At 39.4% G+C, this 26,518-nt stretch overlaps 1 protein-coding gene across 1 annotated transcript in view; it reads left to right on the top strand.

Annotated features, from left to right (window-relative positions):
• Nucleotides 1–26,518, top strand: part of NECAB1 (N-terminal EF-hand calcium binding protein 1) — a 203,809-nt gene that overhangs the window by 154,907 nt on the left and 22,384 nt on the right. Inside the window, exons 7-10 of the mRNA XM_082719412.1 lie at nucleotides 1,533–1,654; nucleotides 5,320–5,396; nucleotides 10,577–10,630; nucleotides 17,704–17,816. Of these exons, the coding sequence (XP_082575538.1) occupies nucleotides 1,533–1,654; nucleotides 5,320–5,396; nucleotides 10,577–10,630; nucleotides 17,704–17,816 (366 nt within the window). The remainder of the gene's footprint in view (nucleotides 1–1,532; nucleotides 1,655–5,319; nucleotides 5,397–10,576; nucleotides 10,631–17,703; nucleotides 17,817–26,518) is intronic.

Raw genomic sequence — 26,518 nt, 5'->3', positions numbered from 1 at the left:
GTGAGACTCGATCCCAGGACCCTGAGATCAGGACCTGAACCAAAGGAAGATGCTTAACTGACTGAGCCACTAAGGTGTCCCAAAAGTATCTTTTTAATATGCAGTATCTCAAAATTTTGAACACTGTATCAAAATCTAATGATGTACTATAGCTAGATAATTGAACATAATAATAATTAAAAAAAGAGAACCAGCATAGTAAAAAAATAAAAAGCTATTAAGTTTGTTCATTTATCTAAAAAGAAAAAATTGCCTCTCATCGTGCTTAAAAGGGAGTTTGGGGAGAATCAGTATTAGAGAGAGGCTAAAGAAATTTTCCCTTAATGATAGTAAAGGAAGATTTTGGGTGATTGAATTAGTATTAGAATTGGGTGTATGTAACAAGAAAAAATTGGCTTAAACACAAAAGGGTTTATTATATCTTATGAAAGAGCTTGGTGGGGACTCCTGGGTGGTTCAGTGGGTTAAGCCTCTGCCTTCGGCTCAGGTCATGATCTCAGGGTCCTGGGATCAAGGTCTGCATTGGGCTCTCTGCTCAGCAGGGAGCCTGCTTCCCTCCCTCTCTCTCTGCCTACCTCTCTGCCTACTTTTGATCTCTCTCTTCCTCTCTGTCAAATAAATAAATAAATACATCTTTTAAAGAAAGAAAGAAGGAAAGAAAGAGCTTGGTGGTGGCAGCCTAAGCACCTGACAGCTCTACAGATTTATCATAGACCTCCTTCCTTTTTCACATATTAAGTACATCCTCATGTTTGCCTAGTGGTGCAAGATGGTTGCTGGAATTCCGGCTATCATGTGTGTATTCCAACCAGGATAGAAGAATAGGGAAAGACCAAAGACTTGCTTCCCAAATTGAATCCATTCTTTCGAATAGTTTTTCTATAAGTTCCTTATAATATTTCCTTGTATATACTCTTGACCTGAGCTTTTCATAGTGGGAAGTTAATAGATACATTTTAAAACTGAAGAATAAAATGATAGCAATTGAAGCATATTATATATAGACATGAGGATAAACATTCAAATTAACACTTGTTGAAAGCATTCCCTGAACACTTGTGGGAATGGGGCATGATATGGAGGTGGGGGAGTAGGAGCTCCTGTTTGTTAAAATAAGCTTTGTAGAATTATTTGACTTTTAAAATTATATGGATACATAGCCTTGATTTAAAAAACTTAAAACTGACTGAACGCCATAGGTGTTCTCAAACTAAATACATCAGCACACACAAAAACATTTTTTCCACTGATGGTTTGGTCAAGATAGGTAAGATGTTTTTCTTAAGTCACAAATTAATATACAATTTTTACTCAAATTTTGAAAGAATATAGACAGCTCACAGTTTCTCCTTTAGATTCACATTTATACATTTATAAAACCAAATCTTCTGGGTCTTTAGAGCATGTTGGTAAGCAGCAATTCTCCTAACTTTTCATTTCACTATACCAGAAAATCTTTGGACCGATGGTTGAAGATCTGTTTCTCCAGGCAAGAAACACGCCGTGGTTAAATGTTGTCTCTCTTGTTCAAGGCAAGGGCCGACCAAGCCGGAAGTCCTGTTGATTCAGTGGCCTGGAAAGCGATCAAGTCGCAGAGTCCAGAGACACAACAGCTTCTCCCCTAAAAGCCCTCAGTTTAGTGCCTGCGGCCCAGGTAATGAAGCTTTGTCATTTTTCTCCTTCCAAACTGACTCAGTTTGTATTTTCACGTTGACGTATTTTTTAAACAAGTTGTTTCATATGGTTTTTTTTTTTGTCTTTTTAATATAAATTTTTATTTTATTTTTTTTTTAATTTTTTATTTTTTATAAACATATATTTTTATCCCCAGGGGTACAGGTCTGTGAATCACCAGGTTTACACACTTCACAGCACTCACCAAAGCACATACCCTCCCCAATGTCCATAATCCCACCCTTCTCCCAAACCCCCTCCCCCCAGCAACCCTCAGTTTGTTTTGTGAGATTAAGAGTCACTTATGGTTTGTCTCCCTCCCAATCCCATCTTGTTTCATTTATTCTTCTCCTACCCACTTAAGCCCCCATGTTGCATCACCACTTCCTCATATCAGGGAGATCATATGATAGTTGTCTTTCTCTGCTTGACTTATTTCGCTAAGCATGATACGCTCTAGTTCCATCCATGTTGTCGCAAATGGCAAGATTTCATTTCTTTTGATGGCTGCATAGTATTCCATTGTGTATATATACCACATCTTCTTGATCCATTCATCTGTTGATGGACATCTAGGTTCTTTCCATAGTTTGGCTATTGTGGACATTGCTGCTATAAACATTCGAGTACACATGCCCCTTTGGATCACTACGTTTGTATCTTTAGGGTAAATACCCAGTAGTGCCATTGCTGGGTCATAGGGCAGTTCTATTTTCAACATTTTGAGGAACCTCCATGCTGTTTTCCAGAGTGGTTGCACCAGCTTGCATTCCCACCAACAGTGTAGGAGGGTTCCCCTTTCTCCACATCCTCGCCAGCATCTGTCATTTCCTGACTTGTTGATTTTAGCCATTCTGACTGGTGTGAGGTGATATCTCATTGTGGTTTTGATTTGTATTTCCCTGATGCCGAGTGATATGGAGCACTTTTTCATGTGTCTGTTTCATATGTTTTAACCAAGTAAAACAGCAGTAGTAATGGAATGGTTTTCCTATACCAGCTAAGTTTGAAACCATGTGGCAAAGAACCTCCGGTGTTAAGAACAGGGTGATGATCCTCCCCGTTGTTTCTGGCAGCATCCCACAGCAGCATCCAGCAGTGCACAGAGGAACGATGGGGAGGGCAGGAAGCAGCTTGGTCGCCTTCTGCACGAGGACTGGAGACCTGTAGAAGTCCCGATCAGATTCAAGAAAGGAGGCGCCCTTTAGTTTGTACCCTAATTTGCTCCAGATTCCCTAAAGCCCACCTAAACATATAGAAAGTCCATCTCAGGAAAAGGATCTTTATTTCCTTTCATGATGGGATTAAAGTCATAGCTGGCATTTTTGAAGCATGAAATATATTATGACATTTATTGGCCTAAAACCTTAATATTATAGGTTATTTTAATTGTGTTATTTTAATAATTTCTTCAATAATCCATTTGAAGTACACAAATTCACGTTGCAAAGCATCAGTAATTTCTGTAAAGCATGTGTGTGCATGCATATGTGTATATGTATATGAGTGTGCATATATATAAACATCACTTGAACATATTGTTTTGACACAAATTGATCTTTAAATATCTGATATTTCAGTAAACCAAAGTACTAACTATAGCCTATATTTACACAGATTGTACTTGAAAGGTTTCAAAGTGCCTTCTTGAACACTGTCTTTTTTCATTCTATTACCTTATAAGATGAATGTTGGTATCTTTATTTCCCCAGATGATAAGCAATTTGTCCAAGGTCATCTGGTTTATTAGTCCATTTTTACAGTGAGACAACCACAAAAGCTCAGTGATTACCACTGCAAATACTTGTCTTTTTTCGCTCATGGGTCTGTGGTTGATGGTGATTTGGGTGACCTCAGCTGGATGTGTGCTCCCCCGGTGAAAGTAGAGTTCAGCTTCGCTTCTCGTGTAGCCTGCTGGGATCAGTGCCTCCTTGGAGAGGAGTTTCTTCTTGGTGGGCGTCAGAAGCACAAACAGCCAGGCCACGTCACATGGTTCACTTGAAACCACTGTGTGCATTTTACCCACTAACTCTCCAGTGGCCAGATGAGTCCCACGCCGACCCCAGTAGCAGTAGGGAAGGACATCTACTCCATCTTTCGTGGTAGGAGGTGCTGCGAGATGGAGGGGCAGCAACTGTAGGCAGAGAATTCTATCCCAGAAAGAGGGGAAGTTCGTGAGCACTAATACAGCCTACTGTGTGTTGTTAGGAAATGACAATACTAGGCTCCTAAGTCAAAATATAGATTGTTCTTCATGCTTTAGCCCTTTAGAAAACAGAGCAAAACCCAAAACATCCTTCTAAGGAATTTTGATGTGTCAGCCACCTTAAATTCTTCTAGGAACAAGCCAGGATGGAAATGGTGTTGACTGATTTGTAAGTTAAAAAGCAAACATAAATTTTGTTCATACAGTTACAATGTTTTCTGTTATAAAGCACCCTATTCTGATTTTTTTTTTCTTATATCCACTTCTGTGTGACTGTGCTCCTGCTTAGGTTCGCCTCCTAATTTGCTTTGCAAGGAGTTTCACCCAGGAATGCAGAGAGAGCAAGAAGTGCATTCTTATGTAAAGTACGACCTCTTTATAATTTGGTCTTCTCTTCCAAACATTCAAAGCTAAAACAAGGTTTTACAGTTTGAATTCAATCACATCCTCCCATCGAGAAATATTCAATAATATTTCAGCAAATGCCTATGAAATCATTTTTGAGCCAAGCTGCCATAAGGACCCACCCACAAGGAGGCCAGCATGTCTCTGCAGGAGCTCAGACCACAACGCTTCCCTTTGCACCCTTGAATAATCTCCAGGTTGTGAGTTCAAGCCCCACACTGGGTATAGAGCTTACTTGAAAAAGCAAGAATAAAATAAAAAAAGACTTAAAAAAAAGTTTTTTAATTAAAAAGGTCATTACAGCAACAATATTAGCAGGAGGACTTGGTGCTAGATACAGACGTGTGTTTGTGTGTATGTTCACACAGATGTACATCTGCACATCTGTCATGTGTATGCATGTATATATGTGTGCATGTGTGTGTATATATACACATGTATATGTTTTGATTGAATCCTCACAATAACTATGTGGCCACTGATACTCTTGCCATTTTAAAAATCAGGAAGCTGAGGTCAGAGGAGTCCAGTCATCTGAACAAGATCAGCAGCTTCCAGATCCTGCATTCCTGACCGCTATGCCATGACCACAGCACCCATGCTTATTCTGGTTAGGCTCTAGGAAAGGAGACACCAGCTACCTTGTTGTGGTCAGACATCTCACTTCCTTCCCTGGCTCCTGCCACTGTCACAGAAGTCAGCTTAGAATTATTGATGGATGCTTTCTGTTTTTGCAAAAGAAAAACCAGCCATCTCATGGAGTGGTAAAAATGGCTCAGCAGGATCTGTTCCTTGATGATCAAAGGCCAGTGCAGGCAATGACGTCAAAGGCATAGACTTGCGAAAATGCACCCATGGGGGCACGCAGATCTGTGGAACACAATAACTCAGAAAGCACTCATGTGAATGCAGTTCTTAAGAAGGTGGTGGCTAGTCAGTGACACTGTGCGCTTCCTTCCAGGTCAAAGAAAAGTTCTGAAATGCTCAAACGTTTCCTCTCTTTAACACATTGTTTTCATGGTTTTCCCCTCAAGGCTTGTTAGAAGAAGATAACCAGTGGATGACCCAGATCAACAGACTCCAGAAATTAATTGATCGACTGGAAAAGAAGGTACATGCTTCCTTTTCTTTCTTCTCCCTCTCACTTCCCAGTATGTTCTGACCCATTTTCCTCACGGCATTAATACATCCATGGCTGCCCCATGGATAGAGTAACAGCCAGGAGTCCTGTGATGCTACAAATGGCCACCTGGTAGTTATCTGGGCATTTCTGTTAAGGCGAATACATGTTAATTCTCAGTCCCTCACCCCTACCCCTGGTTAGAATTAAGATAGGATGTAGAGGGGCGCCTGGGTGGCTCAGTCGGTTAAGCATCTGCCTTCGGCTCTGGTCATGATCCCAGGGTCCTGGGATGGAGCCCCGCATGGGTTCCCTGCTCTGCGGGGAGCCTGCTTCCCCCTCTCCCTCTGTTCCTCCTCCCATGCTGCTGTGCGTGCACGCATAGTTTCTCTTTCTCTCTTTCCAATAAATTAGTAAATCTTTAAAAAAAAATTTTTTTTAAAAGAATGTAGAGTTACAAGTTAAATAAATGCACTGAACTGCCTGCTTCTTAGGTTACCAGTGCTGTAGGTAGCAGTACGCCTGAATGACGCAGACGGCTGCTTGTAGGGACGGCCTGGCCCACGTCCTGGGAGTGTTTCACAGTGATTCAGGAAAGTCGTTGTATGAGATACTAGAAGGTGAAATTACATTTGCAACTTCTATAAATTAGCCTGCTAACTGATGAATTTTGGTGCTGGAACTACCCAGTGAGAAACCAAGTAGGGATGTGACAAGTTTTTCAGATATATATTTCATGTTTCCAGTGATTTCTGCTGACTAATTCACTTAGTACCTACAGTCCTAATATTGTAGTGGTGTTCCCTTTGATGGAAGAGGCAGGTTATATCAGTAAGAATATGTGTTTTCTAGTCACTCCAGGCACCAAAGGAAGAAATGTTTGTTTGAGACAGTTACAGACATTGAAGAACCTACAGCCTGCTAGTAAAATTAAGCATTATTATAAAAGTTAACGGATTTTCTTAAAGTATGTGATAGCACAGAACCAGCTTCATAGTTAATGCTCAGTGAACTCTTGCTGACTGACTGAGACATGCCAAAGGAGTAGAACAGATGCTAATTTCAATCTACAGATGCTTCCTGAGGGAAAGATCACTGCGAACTAGGGTGCTTGGCAAGGACTTAGTGTGGCTGGAGGGGCTTGAGTCAGGCCTTCAAATGATGGCAATTAGGGATTTTGTTTGCAAGCAACAGAAATCACCTCTGTAATCAGTTCTTTTTCTGGAAGGTATGGGAATGCTCACAGAATCAACAGAAGGTATAGAAACTAGGATTGAGGAAAAGTCAGAAGACACAGTAACTCTAGAGATCTAAGTGAGAAATGCTCAGTGGTCTCTCAGGCTACCTCTACTGGAATAAGTGAGTTCCGACCATCTCAAGTCTGTTGACATTATGCTCAAGATTCTACTTCCCCGGGGGTAGAATCTGGTTGGTCTTGTTAGGGTCTCAGGCTGATTACTTGGATAAGGAAGGGAAGAACATCTTGATTAATGGTCCTAGAGCACTGTGTTGAAAGGAGAAGGGAGAATTTACTGAAAGGAAAATGTATTGTCATTAAAATTGGAGTAAATACTAGTCTGCTAACAAACCAATGAACAAATAGATATTTGTTATGGAAAAATAAATTTTTAGTAAAAAGAGAGCACCTAGAGAGGACATTAAGTAAGGGTGACAGCATGAGTAAAACCTAAGTAGGCCAGCCTGGTTAGATTCTTTTTGTTAGGAAAATGGTAACAAATAAGATTGTGTGGATGGATAGGGCCCATATTACAGATGGTGTTAAATAACAGAGTAAGGGATTTGGACTTGTCTTAGAGACAACAGGCGGCATTTATTATTATTTTTCAACAGGTAAGTGACATAACCTGAAAGATCTTTTAGTTAGAAAATTGGACAGCAAGAATACAAATTGAATCAAACAAGAACACCCGAACCACCAAAATTAGCTCAAGCAATGATATTAAGGAGCAAGTTGCAGATCTGAGCCCACTGGGATCAGGTATGGCAAGAGATGGCCCTGTAATATATGACCGAAAAGGGGTGCCTGGGTGGCTCAGTCATTAAGCATCTGCTTTTGGCTCAGGTTATAGCCTCAGGGTCCTGGAATCAAACCCCACATTGGGCTCCCGGCTCAACAAGAAGCCTGCTTCTCCCTCTCCCACTCCCCCTGCTTGTGTTCTGTCTCTCGCTGTGTCACTCTCTGTTGAATAAAGAAATAAATAAAAATCTTAAAAAATATATATATATCATATACATATATATATATATGACTGAAATGTGTGTGTGTGTGTGTGTGTGTATGTATGTGTGTATGACTGAAAAGAAAATGGCAGTTTTGAAAGACTTGAGTGAAATTAACAGGATCATTGAATGGATTTGATGGGTAAAGGACAGAGGAATCTCAGATAGGATTCTGAGAATTTGAGTCTGAGCGCCTTAGTCAATTGTATCATTAGCAGAAAGGAAGAGACAAGTGAGAGATAATGGGTGAGTTGAGGTGAATTTGTTAATTAGGTGTGTTAATTTCAAGATCCACTAGGTCACAGGCAAAAATGTTCAGTTAGATGTTACTAAGCAAGAAGCCAGGCCAACAGTTTAAGGTCTCAAGAGCCATCTCCACAAAGATGAAACTCCGTGGCCTGAGTTGAGGAGGATCTCTGAGAAGGAGATTCTGTACAAGGAACCAGGTCCAGAGGAAGAAACCTAGGAGAGGTCTAGTCCCTCTGCTGCTATATCACCATTTGTTACATTAACATCGACCACTTAACTGGGCAAATAACCTAAACTTAGAGCTGCTGCAATTCACTTCCTAATTTCATCAATTGTTATGTGAACTAAGATTAAACATAATCATAGGGAAAATGGTGGCTATGAAAATTTGCTTTCCAATCATGGAAGATGGAAATGCATGACCTCTATTTGGAAAACAAACCTTGTTAAAACATAAGGCGTCCATTGTTACATAATTTCAGATTCATTTAAAGAACATAAATTTCTCCTTTTAAAATAGATTTGAAGTTCTTCTTCTCTTTATTTGGTGTCTTAACTTTATAGAGCTATTTTTAAAGGAATAACTTTAACTTAGGTCATGCCTTTTTTTTCCAACTTTAAATCAAAGTATTATCACATCTCTTTCTTTCCTAGACTTTTTCTCCCTCCCTTCCTATGAAAGGGTTTCATTTTGAGGACAGAGTCTGAGAGGTTTGCTGAAAGTATGATGTGATGGTCTTGGGCATTGGATCCCAGCTGTGTGGGGCTCAGCATGGTCTGTCTTAATGAATGGAGAGGCAGTGCAAGTTCTGTGTCCTTCTACAACTTATTCTGTACTGTGAATTAGGCTTTTAGAGGAAAAACTACCCAATTGCCAAACAGTAGCTAAGTGCATGTCATTTCACAGTTGACTCTCTTGTCTCATGCAGTTTTTGGCACCGGGTTTGATCTCCCCATTAGAAGGACATGTTCCTGCAGGGGAGCACCTGTTATCTTTTCTTGCAGTTAGTATGATAAATCCTTTCTGCACCATAAGCCGAGCCCCGTACCATTCATGTGGGGGAGGGGGAATAATTCTTGAAATTTCTACAGTTTCCTTCTGGCATTCTTTCTCCCCATTTCAGCCCCTGTGAGGATTTATGGGGATATATTGAGATCATATTTTATGTTGTCCTTGAGCCCTGCAGAAAACATTTTCAAACATCCTCATTGTGTTCATACCACCTGTTTTAGGTTGTTCTTATCATCAATCAAAGAATGTGGAAGCGAAAATTGTACCTGAGTTGGTGATAGGGACAGAGTGGTCAAGGAGATCCCTTTTGTTAGAGTTTCTATCTGTAGAGCATTTTTGAAGATTTATCCCATTGCCTTCCATCTCCTTGACTTCAGGGGGAAGCTGTGATTTCAGTGGGGCATTTATTCAGCCATTCATTTATTCAGCTATTGTCTACTGCACATCTGCTTTATGCCCAGTATTATTCTGGCAGTGGAAGTACAGCTGTGATCAAAATAGGTAAGGTCCTTGGTCCAGTAGAGACCAAGGAAAATCAATAAACAAATCAATGAAATAAGGTAATTTCAGAGAGTAAAAGTATCGGGAAGACAATTTAAGGCAGTATGGTGATGATGAGGGGGTGGATACCTAAAGTGGGTGACCCAGGAAGGTCATGTTAAAAAGTGATATTGGAGTTGAGGTGTAAGACAGGAGAAGGAACCAGCTAGGTGAATCTCTAGGAATAGAGAATTCAGGAGGAAAATGGTAAAAGTGGATCCTAGAAAAGTTAAATAACTTGCTATTTATTGGAAAATATGGTAATAGTAAATGATAAAAGTGGATCCTAGAAAAGTTAATGGTAAAAGTGAATCCTAGAAAAGTTAAGTAACTTGCTTAAGGTTTAATTACAAGAGAACAGCAAAGCTAGAGCTACATAGCTCTGTTTTTAACAAGTTTATGTTATTTTGGACAGTCTGGATTTCTGCAGCTCTCAGTTTATTATCTCCTTGAAGGAATTATTGTGGATAATCCTCATGTACCACAGATGCTAGGATATATATTCTTAGAATGAAGCTCTGGGAGTTTGCATGCTTGGTTTCACTGGAGACATTAACGTCATCCATTAATGACTGCAGAAAGTTCTAGGGTCTTTTTAGCCATCCTTGATTTTTAGGAAATATCAAAAAAAGTTTTGATTTGCTTTTGAATTCATCATGTTTTAGTAATGTCAAATTATCACTAGAGTATAAAAGTATTATAGCAGTTGCACTAATGTCTGTCAAGATCTCCCTCTTGGGCAATCAGTGGCAATCAGTACTAACAGCAAAAGAAGTCAGCCTAGTCTTTCTTTTTCCTGTCCTGTTCTTTCCCTATTCCTATGAATCTGCTCCATTTTGTTCTCTTCTATTGTCATCAGTAAACTTAAGGTAATAACAAACACCTCTGAAATGGTTTTTTTACCGTTGATAAATGGGTAAAAGAGGTTTTACTGGTTTCATTTTTTTTTAATGGTTTCATTTTTCAAAAAGTTTTCATTTGTTTTAAGTCAGAATTACTCCATTTCCTTTTAGATAATGAGGTTCCTTTGGTACAATATTAGCCATAAAAGACTTAACATTCAAGTATATGGTGTTTCCTTTATCTCATTTCTGGTCCCTTTCTTTCCCATTTCTTTCTCCACCTGAAGGATCTCAAACTTGAACCACGGGAAGAAGAAGTTATTGAAGGGAATACTAAATCTGTAAGTACTTTTTTCCTAGGTGAAAATGTCAGAAATTTAATTTAATTTCTTCAAAATTAGTGACTTTCTCAGTGAAAATTTGAAATTGTACAAACACATATTTTATTTTGCATGCCTAAGTAGTAGTTTCGAAATTGTGATTTGTGGAAACCTAATGCTTAGTTTACAGGGTTTTTATGCAAGTACTTAGCATGTGATATGTGCAGAATGACAATTTTATGCATATGTAAATCAGTGAGTTATTGAATAATTGAATGAATGTGACTGGAAGAAAAGGGCAACATTCAAATTATATCTCGAACAACATTTTATCAACCCTCCAAGCCTGAGTGTTCCACCTGAGGTGAAAATTGATGCTATTCAGTATTGTATCTCCAGCTTCTGTCCTAGGGCCAGGCACATTGTAGGTGCTCAGAATTTTTTTTTTTTTTTAAGAAAAGAAATTGACATTTAGAGAAAAAGGATCATTTATGCTCCTAGGGAAAAGACATCCATCCAGAATGGTGGCAGATGAAGAGAGAAAAAAGTGATACTAATAGGCACTCAGACACAAAATAAGAAATTTATGAGTAAGTTACCTAATTGGAAATACATATCATGATTTGTTATTTTGAGACAAATATTTGTAGCACATTCTCTTGGGGGAAAGTGGATCTTTGCATTCACATTTAGTAGAAATTTGGATTTTAAAATCTTGACAACTCACAGAAAATCACTTTTCTTATTACCTTAAAGGCATATTATGTAGATCTTGTAGAAGCCATCACATTTACATGAGACAAAGATAGACAAACCTTTCATCTCTGTCCCGGGCACTTACTCCATAGGCACTGCCTGCCTATGTGCCAGAAGGTGAGGCTCACCTTTCTTTCTGCTCCCGCCCATCAATCCAGACTCAAAGCCCAGAGAGTTTTCAAAGGGGAAGCTGTAGAGGGTTCTGAGGAAAGCTTTATAATGATGTTATAATTAGAATCCTATAGATATGAACACTTTCCCCAAAGGTAACCTACATATTATGTTCAGGGCTTCTGTTCCTCCAAAGATGGGGTGTGGTCTGTTTTAATTCATCAGGCACCCAGAATTCTAAAGTGGTAGGTTTTGTTAGGAAGCAGAATCTTTTTTTGAGGAGAGGAAAAGGCTGTTGAGTGCACTTATTAGGAATATTATTCCCAGCGGTCCCTTAGTCATAGGACTGAGACCTTGCAGTCTTACATCTGTCGTCAATTAGATTTGCATGTAGGGAAAACTACACTCCAGTCAAGACAACAGAACATAATATTTCTAATGTTGAGAGAGACCATTGTCTATTCTTATATAATTTCCTAACGTGAGACTCTTCTCTCACACTAGCTAAGTGGGATAAAAATTGTCTAAGGATTATTGATGGAAGGTGACAGACTGTTCCATTCTCTGGTCCCTGACAGAAGAGAGGCCAATGTCAATTTTAAAAGATTTATCAACCCACACAGTATTACTAATTCAATAGCGCATAGAAGTATTTAACAAAGTAGGATTGGGCAAAGTGCAGCAGTCAATATTGTTGAAAAGCAGGAAAGGATATTCCTTAACTATCTTCAGCCACACGTAAAGGTAAAATAATTATGCTCTTTGGGACTACACATTTAGGAATGATTTGAATAAGTTTGTTTTTTTCTCGAAGATACCAATAAGCTACCTGTCATTAAAAGTTGTACTTTCTCATTAGTGGTAGTAATGCCTCACCATCGATTCTTATAAAACTTTCTCTACTTGGAATGACAAAAACAGATCTCCACTGTTCACAGCCAGCTCCCAGCATCTCCTGCTCCTCTGGGCTCATTTCTCTTGGTGTCCAAAACCAGGTTAAGGCTTTATTGGCTAGAGAGGTGATTTTCCTTTTCCCTTAATGAATACATGAGAACCTTGAAAAATAAATTCCATACCAGAGAGCAAAAAATAAATGGTTATGATAGATTTTATTTTCTAAAGCCACTGTACACTGAGCCTTTGTGACATGCCAAGTATTGTGTGAAACACACTCATCTGTAATTCACTCCATCCTCATCAGAGCCGTAGGAGGTGGTGCAATCAGTAACCCCATTTTGCAGATGGAGAATTAAGGTATGGAAGGATAACGATACCCTAGCCAGACCCCAGATCTACGCTAGACCTACCCCACACTGTAATAGCTCCACTCCATTGTTTGGTGCATCTTGGGACCCTAAAGTGGAGTTGTTTTTTGCCAGTGAGGTTGTGAGCTAACAGATGACTCCGTTTCATGAGATTTTCTACATTAGAGCAGAACAGTCGTATCTGGTAGGCCTATTTAAACACACAGCCAAAGTCCCAAACCCTACTAGCTGCCATATCTAGTTTTCAGGAATGTGAGTCATTACATAATGATGAATCTAGGATATGATTTCTTTCTTTCTTTTTTTTTCCCCCCTCAGTGAGCAGAGTATGAGAAGTATCATCTATTGAGTATCTATCCCGGGCAAGATTTTTACGTATGCTATTCCATTTAATCCTCCTCCAAACTTTGTGATAGAAGTACCACTGTTCCAATTTCATTTGGTGACTAAGGATGAAAAGAAGTAACGGGTTCAAGGCCACATAGCTAGTAAAAGTGAAGCGAAGTTTTTTTTTTTTTTTTTTTAATATGTGTACTCTTTGCTCTTAAAGGACAAAGAAAAGAGGACAATATGTTAGAGGCAGATGAATGAAAAGATGCAGACCTCTACCACCTCAAATCTTTTTTACTGGAATGAATAGTGCATAAATAGCATTTATTAAAAAGCTTTTAAAAATGATCACTGGCTGAAAGCAAAACTAGTTCTTGCTTGTTTGTTCCATGAATAACCCCATCACCAGCCAAGTGCTAGGACCTGGGGGAGGGTCTGGAGATAAAGGGGTAAATATTACAGGTGCTACCAGACAGACCAGAAGGACCTGCAGTGATTCAACAAGAAATCTACAGGAAACTGTGCTGAGGATTATTATAGAAAAGTTCAGATTTGCACAGCAAGGGAACACAATCTAACTTAGGAGGCCAGGGAATGCTTTGAGAATGACATAGTATTTAATGTGAAATCAAAAAGAATAAACAGGAATTTGAAAAAATATTTATATATCTGATAACATTGAATTGTTCAGATGTTGAACTAAAAGGGCAACACTAAGGGGTTATGTAAGAAGATCAGAATGTTCCAAATGATTTGTAAAAAGCATGTTATAAAGACCGCAACCTTCAGAATTCATAATTTTACTCTTGTTATAATAGAATAGAAAATGTACATCAGAGATATAAGATCCAGGATTGTGACTTTATGAGTCATGGAAAACTTGGGAGTAATTTATTGTCTTCTAGTCGTCAAATACTAAGGCAGGGAGTGTGAATCACTGAAGGTCAATATGGTTTTTGAAGGGAACCCATCCAGACCACACATCCTCGATCTGGCCAGCTATATTTGCCCACCCAAATCCTTTATGCTTGATGCCATTGTATGCCTTGCATGGCACTTCCTATCAAACAACTATTGGAAAAAGATGATGATTTCCTACATATTTCGTATATTCAAAAGGGTTCTTTTTGGAGTCAATATAATTTTGATCCCATTCTGGTGCTTTTCAAAAACTGTAACTTTTCCTGAGCACATTATTGTTTATACCAGAATAGTTTATAAGATAGGAGTTTATAGATCTAATATATTTCTCTGCCTTTCTACCCTCATAGAGCCTGAGAATAATATTTTGTGAAGTAAATTAATCCTGCCACACAATATCATGTGTATTGAGGTTTTTTGCCAACAAATATGTCAGGAACTCTTAAGACATAGTTTTGCTTTGCGATAGCTATTATGAGATAGAACAAGAGCACACAAGAAAGGCTGTTATTCTGAAGACATGCTTGGAACACAATGGTAAATGGTAGAGCTAGAAACATGAAACAAGTTAGTTTTCTTTAAAATATTTTTGTCTCCAGAGATTTTTAAAAAGATTAAATTTCTCCAAAAAAAAAAAAAAAAATCCAAGAAATTTCAGAAAGGATCTCAGGCTGTGTATTTGACATTAGAGACGTACAGAAATGTCATGAAGATATTAGGACTCCTGTACCAAAGCAAGTTATAAGACTGGCCCAGATCCAAGGGAAAGTATATCAGGATCCACATTTTGATAGAAGCTAAAAAGCCACATTTTGAAGTGCATGTCTTCAGAAAGTAGTGAAGGATTCTATTCATGGTTGCAATTTAGATCACATAAGATTTGCCTTCAGACTAAAAGAATTACTGTGGAATCGGTAGATATATTTATATAATCTCACTAAGAAAGCCCAGGAGAAATCATCCGAGTCATTGTTCATCACAAATACATGATCAGGAAGTCTCTGAAGATTTATATCAAAAGGACATGTCTACAATTATTTTGGCAGAGATTAACTTTAACTCTTAGTTACTGATACTAAAGCCAGGTCCTGAGAGAGTGGTACAGGAGGCTGATTGTTCATTACATAATCTTAGGAGATAGTTATAGGCTTATATCTACTGGTTCTTGATCTCTGATCCTAAAGGGAAATAAAACAAAGATCAATTAAAATCACCTAACTCATTAAGGTGACTGGGTTAGATCCAAATGGAGAATGATTCTAATATAATAAAGATTTTTTTCCTTGCCCTGGAAAACAGTCCACACAAGGATTCAGGGATACATTCTCCTCTCAAGTGTGGCTCTGCCATTCCTAGGGCAGGTCATTCTGTCAACAGAAAAGGGGAAGAGAACATGGAGGGGCTTTACATCCCTCTTGAAAGTCTTGGCCCAAAAGCAATGTGCAGCACTTCTGCTTGTGTTCTGTTGGTGGAAACTCATCACTGGGTTACACCTAACTCCAAAGGATGATAGACTATGTACTCTGTGCCTAGGAAGAAGAGGAAATGGATTTGGGGAAAACGGTTTGGAGTTTCTGCCACAGTGAGCCTTCTGATTATCAAATATTCATTTTTATCACATATATAGAACATATAGATGCCTTTGCAAAGGATACCACCCTAAGTTTCCTCCAGTTACTGCTTCTAGCTCAAAGTCTGGCTTCCTGGGTGAGAATCAGTCCTCCCTGTAAGATCAAGATGTGTTCCCTTGTAGTCTGACACAGTTATGAATAAAGAAGCAAGTTATCTCCCCTCACCACAGCCCCAAAACACACAGATAAATATACAGTGATAAAACTGGGCCAGGAGAAATGTCATAAAAACTGTAATTCAGGAAAGGCATGACTAGGAAGCATACAGCTCTTACTGGTTCATTGCAGCAATGAATTCATGCTGGGAAACTATTTGTCAGTGAAGGAAGTTCTGTGATTAGACACTGGATCCCCATTCTGGGAGGAACTCTCTTGTCCATTGTTGTTTTGAGGGTTTTTTTTTGTTGTTGTTGTTGTTCTTTTTCCTCCATGACCACATTGGAAACAGCTTATCAAAGAGTATTGCCTTTTTTAGGGGTTATGCAGTATTGATAGCCTGCTTCCTGCGTTTGGAGGCCTAAATATATCTGAGTTTGGAGGCCTAAATATATTATCTTAAGGCTTACACAATCAAAGGATTTTGAAATTGGGGGTGAAGATTTTAGCTATTTGACAATACAGTTCTTTTAAGAATTTAATAGACTTCTGGTCAATTTACATATAGGTAATTTCATGTGCTAGGATCAATACCTAAAGTTATTCCATAGACATGGTTCTCAAACCTTGATAATTTCTTGGGGCACCTGAGTGGCTCAGTCAGTTATTAAGGGTCTGCCTTTCACTCAGGTCATGATCCCCGGGTCCTGGAATCGAACCCCACATTGGGATCCCTTCTCAGTGGGGAGACTGCTTCTCCCTTTCCTCTCCAATCATGCTGTCTCTATCTCTGTCTCTCTCAGATAAATAAATAAAATCTTTAAAAAAAAAAAAAAGACCCACAAAACAACCTTGTTGGTTTCTTTACTACACCTTATGAAGCTAAGGCTTCTGTCTTAATTCGTCACTATATACCCAGAATCTGGCACCTACCATTTACCTCTAGAAAAACAAAGTAGGCACTGTTGCTAGATATATAAAGTGCCTCATATGATACCTATGATACAACTGTTTTCCAACAACAGTAGCTATTAACATGAAGTGAGAAACTCCTTGGAGAGGAGACACAAACCAGAGGCTTAATTCTGGCTCTACCACTACGCAGCTGGGTAATATTGTACAAGTTATTTTTCTCATATTCTGAATTTTCCTTACATGTTGTTGTTTTGCATTTTTATAATCCACTCCCAATCCTTACTTTTTTTTCTCTTGCATTTCTGTGGTTCTTAATCCTTGATGGAGGAAAGGCTTAATCTTGAGATCGAAGTGCCATGAGAAGCCCATAGGCAGATCTATAGGAAAATCTTCAAACTACAAGTGCTATAAACATAATAGGATTTGTTACAAGAAGCAATTGGCATCCAGTCCAGTGCGATCCATTAAACACAGGTTCCGACTGATGCCATGAGATTTGAGCAGGGCCTATGGTATGTGATCAGTGGTTAATGTACTTTTGGAACTGCAACGCTGATCACACATTTTTTTGAAGTTTGGTTGTTTGTAATTTTACACATGTTTAATATCATGAAATATTTAAGCTGGAGCTTTCCAGTGTGTAGAGTAGGACTACTTTGTAAAAATGACCATAGGCTGGTCATCCCAGCCTAGGCCGCACATTGGAGTCACTTGGGGGTGGGTGGTGAGGGTTGTATAAATACTAGTGCTTGGACCCCACTTCCAGAGATTCTAACGTAGCAATTTGGAAACCTCCCTAGGGCTTCTAATTGAGAACCATTGTTTTTAAAAGGGAAGTGTATCCTCGGGAGACACTGTCTTTACCACCTTCTACTAGAGGCAAGGAAGGTATCCTGCCTGTATTAGAGTTTTTATAGAATGTATTCCTTGGGTTAGTCACGGTCTCCCTTTTGGTCATATTTTTAGATGAGAATTATTTGCTTTGTTGGGGGGGTGGATGGGTACAGGGGGTCAGCTGAAGCAAGGTTCCCTGGCAGCCAGGCTGTAACCCTTGCCTCTTCCTCGGCAGCACATCATGCTTGTCCAGCGTCAGATGTCTGTGATCGAAGAGGACTTGGAAGAATTCCAGCTTGCGCTGAAACACTATGTGGAGAGTGCATCCTCCCAGAGTGGATGTTTGCGGTAAGTGCTCCTGCATGGTTCTTAGGTGAAGGCGGGGTCTGGAAGACAGGCATTTAAGAATCCTCTTGTGTTTGTGTTGATGCATTTTGCAGACTTTCATTGGGTATTTTCTCTTTTTTCCTTGGACTCTGTGGATTTGATCACTGAAGGCACCAAGGGAAATAAAATGGTGAGAACAATTTGAAGAGGGGAGTTTCACATCGACTGGCATTTCCCCTTCTGCATCCAGGCAGGCCCACACTGATTTAAAATCATCTCTGATAGATGAACCCCAAGTCCAGGGCGTCTAGCTCTGATTGCTCCCTTGGCAGCTTGCCCTACAGCCTGATAATCATTTCAGCCATTAGGAAATTGCACAGTGTCTGAAGTCGTGATTGCAGACCTTGGTCATAAAAAATAATAATAGTAAAAAACTCTTCCCATAGCCACCCAGCTCCGGCTTCGATTATCTTAGGCTAGTGAAATTTATGAACTATTCCTTATTTTCGGTTTCTCCACTCCAGGTCATCCAGTGAGCAGTTACTAGAATAATTTTACAGAAACAATTGTGGAATTCTCTTCATCAGGAACTGTAATAACTTTGAGGGTCTTAACCAAATGCTAGATATTTCTCTGACTCTATGCTTATTTTCCTTCAGGATGCACAGCACTGCTACTGTTGGTTCTCTCTTTCTGAGCAGCAGTGCGCAGCTGCCCATTGTCTTTACAGCATAACCTGTACCTTAGACCTGGCCACTCTGCTCCCCAGAAATGTGTGCCCAGCAGATAGCTTTCTGCCAAGCGCATGTTCTGCCTCAAATCCAAAGCCCAGCACCAAACTGATCTGCTTCTGGAAAACTACAACCAAAATCTACCCCTACCTTGGGGTTTGTTCAAACTGCATTTCATAATGCTCTTTGAATACCGCTTTAGCGCATGTACACGTGTGTGTGTACACACACAGACACACACACAGAAATGCATACTTTATGTCTCTGTGTGCTTTGGTATTATTCCTGGTAATTGTATTTTATTTATACCCCAGCAGACTAGCTCCCCAGTTAAGAAGTCTGGCTTTGGAGTTAAGCATGTGATTGTATTCATTTTGTAATTTAGGGAAAGATCTTTACAGGCTCTAAGGCTCCATTCCTCATTAAGAACTTCTTAAGACACCAAAAGGGCTGTGAGGATTAACTGAATGCTCAGCGCCCTGAGGCCCAGGAAACATGCATGGCGGTTACTATCCCTTCATCATCTGGCTAGCTGACCTCTGACCCCTTCTCTAGAGCTGCAGGGGACTCACTCAGTGCTGTTCCTGTTCCACCGCTCATGATCTTCCAGTCGTGCCTTTGTAACAGAAACACAGGAAAATGCTGAGTTTGCTTTGTTGTTGTTGCTGTTGTTGTTCTTCACAGCAAACTCAGAAGAGCTCAGATCGAAACCATTTTAGCTCCGTGATGTAGGGATCTGTCAAAGTGCGAGTATATGTAGTTTTAAAAGCCTACTCATCTGAAACTGGAATTGAATGCTTGGAAAATGCAAAAAAAGAGTGTGTGCGTGCATGTGTGTGTGAGTGTGTGTGTGTGTGTGCGCGCGCGCGCGTGTGTGTACACACCATCCACAGTAGGAACTACAGAAAATAGAGCACAATACTAACCAAAGAAGTGGAGACGTAAGGAAGACAAAGTTTGGTTTGGTGTATCACGATCTCCAGGAATGGATTAGACTTGCTACATTTATAAATAAGGTACAAAGTTTGAATATTTCTTAAGGCTCAGAGATAGTGCTTTAATGTGTGCTGGGAAAAGGGCCTGAAGCCACGTGGCCAGCCCAGGGTGAGAGACGCAGCAGGGGAGAGCAGCTGAGGAGACCGATCTGTGCGGCCTGCTGAGGACTGTTCCCTCAGCGGCCACGGGAAATTGCTCCCGGGGCGCCAGCTGTGAAGAACAGGGAGGGACAGAATCCTCTTCCAGTGAGATAAGTTGAGATGCTCGGTCTCTCCTTTTCCTTTGCAAGACTCGTTTGTTTTTTTAAGGACTCGTCATTCCCTACTTGCTGATTTTTCTACGGATTTCTTTCTTTTACCGGAATTATCAGAAAGTAGACGTTATCAGATGGAATGAGCATCAGAGAATCAGTCCACATGGCTAGAAACCATGTGAAATGCAAGTTATGCCGGCCTGCCTGTCTAAATTCAGTTCATCGGGTCGTTTTCTTCTCTGTCAGTTGATGAGCAATCAGCCAGGCCGCTCATACTGTTAGTCACGCACCATCGACTTGATCTTGGCTGATAAAGTAAAACTCAGAATGATCAGGTTTGCCATTTCTTCTCCTCCCCTGATGTCAGGCTCAGCATAACCGTGGCTAGACAAGAAATGCTGCCATAAAGCAAAGTAGAAATTACTTTGTCTGACTAGGCAGTTGGCTTCCATTTTCTTATTTGATCTTCACTGCAGTCATCTGAAGTATGTATCCCGTCCACTGAAGGAGGGAATGGGCTCAGATGCATTAAACATCTTGCCCCAGCGTGTCTGACTCCAAAACTCACAGTTAATTTTTGCCAGTACTTGGTCATCCTTGAATTAAAGTTTCCTGGACTCTCTGTGGTTAACCAGAGGTAGAATGGACAAGATCCCTCCTGTTCCAACTATAAGGTCTTAGTTTCTTAAATTCAGGCAATTAAATTAGAGAGGTTTTTGTCCTGCAGGTATTGGACCACCAACTCAGTGGTTTAGAGGCTGTTGGAGTCCTTGTCAGGGTACTCGTCAACTGAGCTTCTGAAGGAGCTGTTAGTGGAAAAGCCACTTAAATCGCATGACCCATTTCTCACACACACATGTATACACACACACACAAACATTGATGATCTTTTTCTTAGTTATTCTAAAGATTTGTTTGAGAGAGGGAGAGCACGTGGGGGGAGGAGCAGAGGCAGAGAATCTTCAGGTAGACTCTCTGCTGAGCGTGGAGCCCAAGGTGGGGCTCAGTCTCATGACTGACCTGTGAAATCATGACCTGAGCAAACAAGAGGCAGTCACTTCACTGAGCCCATCAGCCCAACATTAATCAGCCCCAAGTCTTGCTTATTTTATAATCGTGACAGTTTATCAATGTCTGTGGGGAGGTACTATTTGAATATATGTGGTATACACTGTGTATTCTTAGAGCCATGCTCGATGCCAGAAAAAGTGAGAAAGGTTCTGCTTTCAAGGATCTTAGAATCCAGTTGGGAATAGAGGTTACTCATTCATAGCCTTAAATTTCACAGCTGTTAAAGAGAATAAAATGATTTCTGAAGTCACCCTTAGATCTGAGTTCTAGAATTCATGTGTGTCCCACATGTGAGGGCCTAAGGAACATGGATGTAGAATTGTATTATAAGACTTGACCCAAACTGAATGTAAGAAGAAAAAAAAAAAAAAAAAAACAAAGACTTGACCCTGAGACTTTACCATGGCCATAGAAACATCTGTAAGAATTAATGATATCTTGTGGCATGGTGACCATGAATCATTTATCAGCATTTTTGTGCAGGTGGAATAAATTGGTGGCTAGAGCTTGATGTAGAGAAATGAGGTGGGGACTCCCTCCTGTCGTGCCTTTTCTCCAGTGGCTACATTCTATAAGTTAAAATGGGGCATATAAACCAAGAAGAAGAGGGTCTTGTATAATTTATCTTCAACCCCGACTATTCCTGAGCCACATCACTCCCCACTAGAAGCTATTTCACTGCCCCTTTCCAGCAGCTGGGAATATTCAAGGTCTCCCAAAGCTCAGGGCAGAAGCTCTTATCAACTACCTATAGGGACAGCTTAGCCAAAGAATTCTTGCTTCCGCCAGTGAGTGGTAATTATCACAGAAAGCCTGAACACGTCCAGAAGGAAGACTGAAGCACGTTAGCAGCAGCTCAGAACATGTTTTATGCAATTCAAAGTCTGTAGATAATTGAAAGCTAATCATTCAAGCCCTAAGCCTTTTCGACAGAAATATTGCTGACACAATTTTTTCATAATTAACCTTTTCTTAGTGTCATCATTGCATACATATTGTTATCTGTATTGTACAGTCTTACACAGCCATGTCCTTAAATGTCATTGCTATGTATCAGATTCACTCTTAGCTGAAGGCACCCAGTCTGTAGAACAATTCCGATGAGCATTTTCACCCACGTCCCTTTGAGCCAAAATCTGCATTGCTTTCAGCTCTGCCATCTGGCTCTCCACTGGATGGCCTGTGGTCAAGAAGAAAGAGAAAGGAGCAATACCAACAAGCCCTCCTCTTATGTCTGATCTTCAGGATGCAAGAATTTCCCAGAAGCCCTTGCTTCCCAACCAACATTCCCCAGAATCTCATTGGCCCAGCTGAAGTCACAGGGTCATTTCTCACTCCAGGGGAAGTGAGGAAAACAGTATTCAACAGAAAAGACTGAGATGGTGATGACTGTCTCAGTCCAGTGCTGATAGGTACATTGGAGGTACTGTGAACTAAACAGTGGTAAGGTTCTGTTAAGAAAGAGGTGAGTAATAGTTGGGGCAACAGATAGTGTCTGCTGTATCACCCCCAGAATCGCTGTGAAGGTAAAACTACTTAATCCACGTAAAGTGTTTAGACCAGGGTCTGGAACAGAGCTATAGGTGTTAGCAACTGTCACCATCGCTGCTAGCGTATATAATAATATAACGATTTTCGTTATTATTGGCTTGCTGTTTTACATTGTTTTCACAAATGTCTTTTTCCTTCAGTGTTTTCCACCCCCCCCCTGCCCCAGTCTTGTTTTCTCTCTAGTTCCTTTTACTTCTATCATGCTTTCTGTCATGCTTCTCAATTTTAACACCATTTAAGACTTAGCCTTTTATAAACTGCTCATTCCTTGGAAGTGCCACTTTCTTCTGGGCTACTGAGCTAACAGCTAAATTAAACACACAAAATTTGCCGAGGACTGAGCTAAGCTTTTTACCCGGAACACTTTAATATTCATTGTACTATTATTGTTCCCATTTTGCAGGTGAGGAAACTGAGGTAAGTAGTGGGCCCAGAGTGACAAAGCTACCAAGTTGTAGAGAAGAGTAGGCCTGCTGGGCTCTACTTCAAACCACTGCCTGATCCCACTGATGCTTTTCTCAGTCCTTAAAAGCTTGAGAATGATTGTAGAATTTTTTGAATTTCTTACTATCTTATGGATGTCCAGAAAAATGGGAGGCCCAGATTGCAAGATAAGTTGGTTTTTAATAATAATATAAATGAGTCAGTTTAGAGCAGGAAGTTCTTGAAGAGCCTAAAATGCTAAGCTGAGTATTTTAAACTTTATCTTAAAAAAAAAAAAAAAAATCGTGGGTTCAAATTTGTTCCATTACATTGTCAAATTATGTTTGGAGATTATAGATTCTTTGAGACTGTTGTGGAAGCTATGGATTTTCTTCCCAGAAAAAACTAGACATGACCATCAATTTGCAGCTTATTTCCGGGATTTCCAGACCCCCCCCCCACCCCCGCCAAGAGGTCTTTCATAAACTCCTAGATTTAGAAGATCTCTGATTTCATTTCCCATCCAATTCCTTTGATTCTCTTATAAATCTCTTCCTAGAAAACCTGAAATTGAGCCAACAGCATTTGGTACATCATATCTTAATTAAGCAAGCTAGATAAACAACTGAAAAACTTTATTTACAGGCAGAGCTAAAGAAGAAAGTATTAAAATTTCTGTGTGTTGTTACCACCACCTGCTGGTCACACTTAGGAAAAGCCTAAACTGCATTTAGTTTGACTTTACACTGATACATTCTTTATTCTCTTTTAAATCCGTATCCTTGTTAATAGTTTATACTCTCATTTTGATTTCTAATCTGAATATAGTGTAAAACTTTAGACTGAACAAGCTGGACTTGTGGCATTTTTTATTTTATTTTTAATTTTAATTCAGGTACTCCTCATGGTATTTGTCTTTGAATTATTTTGCTTGCCATATTCTTTAAACCCAACCGTGTTGTTACAAAAGGCAAGATTCTATTCTTTTTTTTAAAGATTTTATTTATTTATTTGACAGAGAGAGAGATCACTAGTCGACAAAGAGGGCAGGCAGAGAGAGAGAGAGAGAGAGAAGCAGACTCCCTGCTGAGCAAAGAGCCCTATCCAGGACTCGATCCCAGGACCCTGAGATTGTGACCTGAGCCGAAGGCAGCGGCTTAACCCACTGAGCCACCCAGGCGCCCTATTCTTTTTATGACTAATATTCCATTGTGTGAGTGCATGTGCACACACACACGTATGTGTACTACATTTTTATCCATCTGTTGATGGACACTTGCACTACTTCCATTTTTTTAGCTATTATAAATAATGTGGCAATAAACATAAATGCACACATATCATTTTGAATTAATGTTTTTGTATTCTTTGGGTGAATACCCAGTAGTGGAATTACTGGATCACATGGTAATTCTATTTTTAATATTTAGGAGACTCTCCATACTGTTTTCCACAGTTGCTGCTTCATTTTGTGTTCCCAGCAACAGTGAGCAATGGTTCCCTTTTCTCCACATCCACACCAACTCTTGTTTCTTGTGGTTTTTATTTTAGCCATTGTCACAAGTGTGAGGTAATAGCTCATTACAGATTTTGATTAGCATTTCCCTGAGGATTAAAGATGTTGACCATTTTTTCATGTGTCTGTTCATGTCTTCTGCCCATTTTTTAATTAAGTTATTTGTGGGGTTTTTGTATTGAGTTGTGTAAGTTTTTTATATGTTGTAGATATTAACCCTTTATTAGATAGGTCATTTGCAGTTATCTTCTTCCATTCCATAGGGTGCCTTTTTGTTGATTGTGAGCTGTGCAGAAGCTTTTTATTTTAATGCAATCCTAAGAATTTATTTTTACTTTTGTTTCCCTCACCTCAGGAGACATACCTAGAAAAGTGTCCATTAGGCTGATGTCAGAGAACTTACTGCCTGTGCTCTCCTTAGGATTTTTATTGTTACGGGCCTCACACTGAGATTCTTAATCCATTTTGAGTTTGTTTTTTGTGTATGGTGTAAGAAAGTGGTCCAGTTTGCATGTAGCTGCCCAGTTTTCCCTGTACCATTTATGAAGAGATTGTCTGTTTCCCAATGCATATTCTTGCCTCCTTTAATTCCTTGACCATATAATTATGGTGGGTTTATTTCTGGGTTGTCTCTTCTGTCCCATTGATCTATGTGTGTATTTTTGAGCCAGTACCATACTGCTTTGATTCCGATAGGTTTGTAGTATAACTTGAAGTCTGGGATTGTGGTGTCTCCAGCTTTGCTTTTTTTCAAGATTGCTTTGGCTATTTAGAGTCTTTTGTGGTTCCACATAAATTTAGGATTATTTATTCTAGCTCTGTGAAAAATTCTGTTGGTATTTTTACAGGGATTGTATTAAATTTGCAGATTGCTTTGGGTAATATGGCCATTTTAACAGTATTGGTGTTCTCAATCCATGAGCGTGGAATGTCTTCCCATTTGTTTGCACCTTAAGTTTCTTTCTTCAGTGTTTTAGTTTTCAGAGTAGAGGTCTTTCACCTGCTTGGTTAAGTTTACTCCTAGCTATTTTATTTTTGATGTAAACGGGATTGGTTTCTAAATTTTTCTTTTTGCTACTTCATTATTAGTGTATAGAAATGCAACAGATTTCTCTATATTGGTTTTTTTGCCCTGTGGTGACCTTACTAAATTCATTTATCAGTTCTAGCAGTTTTCTGGTGGAGTGTTTCGGTTTTCGACAAATAGTATCCTGTCATCTGCCAATAGTGAAAGTCTTACTCCTTCCTTACTGATGTGGACACTTTTCATTCCTGTTTGTTGTCTGATTGTTGTGGCTAGGACTTCCAGTACTATTATGCTGAATGAAAGTGGACGTCTTTTTCTTGTTCCTGATCTTAGGGGGAAAGCTCTCAGTTTTCCCCCATTGAGTATGATGTTCTCTGTGAGTTTTTCATATATGTTGAGGTATGTTCCCTCTAAACCTACTTTGTTGAAGTTTGTTTTTTTTTTTTTATCATGAATGGATGTTGTCCTTTGCCAAATGCTTTTTCTACATTTATTGAAATAATTATATAGTTTTTACCCTTTCTCTTAGTGATGTATCACACGGATTTCTGAAATTTGGAAACTCCCTTGCAGCCAAGAAATAAATGCCACTCGATTGGGGTGAATGATTTTTTTAATATATTGTAGGATTCCATTTGTTAATATTTTGCTGAGGAATTTTGCATCTCTGTTTTCAGAGATACTGGCTTGAAGTTCTCTTTTATTCCCTTTTATTACAGTATCTTTATCTGATTTTGGTATCAGGGTAATGCTGGCCTTATAGAATGAATTTGGAAGCTATGCTTCCTCTTTTGTTTTATTGGAATAGTTTGAGAAGGATAGGTATTAACTCTTATTAAATGTTTGGTAGAATTCACCTGTGAAATCATTTGGTCTGGGACTTTTGTCAGAATTTTTTGATTAGTGACGCAATTTCATTGCTAGTAATCAGATTGCTTAAATTTTGTTTTGTTCTGCTTCAGTTTTGGGGAGTTATATGTTCCTAGGAATTTATGCATTGATCCTAGGTTGTCTAATATGTTGGCATGTAATTTCTCATAACATCCTCTTATTTGTATTTCTGTGTTATTGGTTGTTATTCTCCTCTTTCATTTCTGATTTTATTTGGGTCCTCTTCCTCCCTCTCTCCCTCTCTCTCTCTTTTATGAGTTCTGG

This window comes from Mustela nivalis, assembly GCF_964662115.1.
Source record: "Mustela nivalis genome assembly, chromosome: 2".
NCBI lineage: Eukaryota > Metazoa > Chordata > Mammalia > Carnivora > Mustelidae > Mustela > Mustela nivalis.
This window is presented reverse-complemented; position numbering and strand designations above follow the sequence as displayed.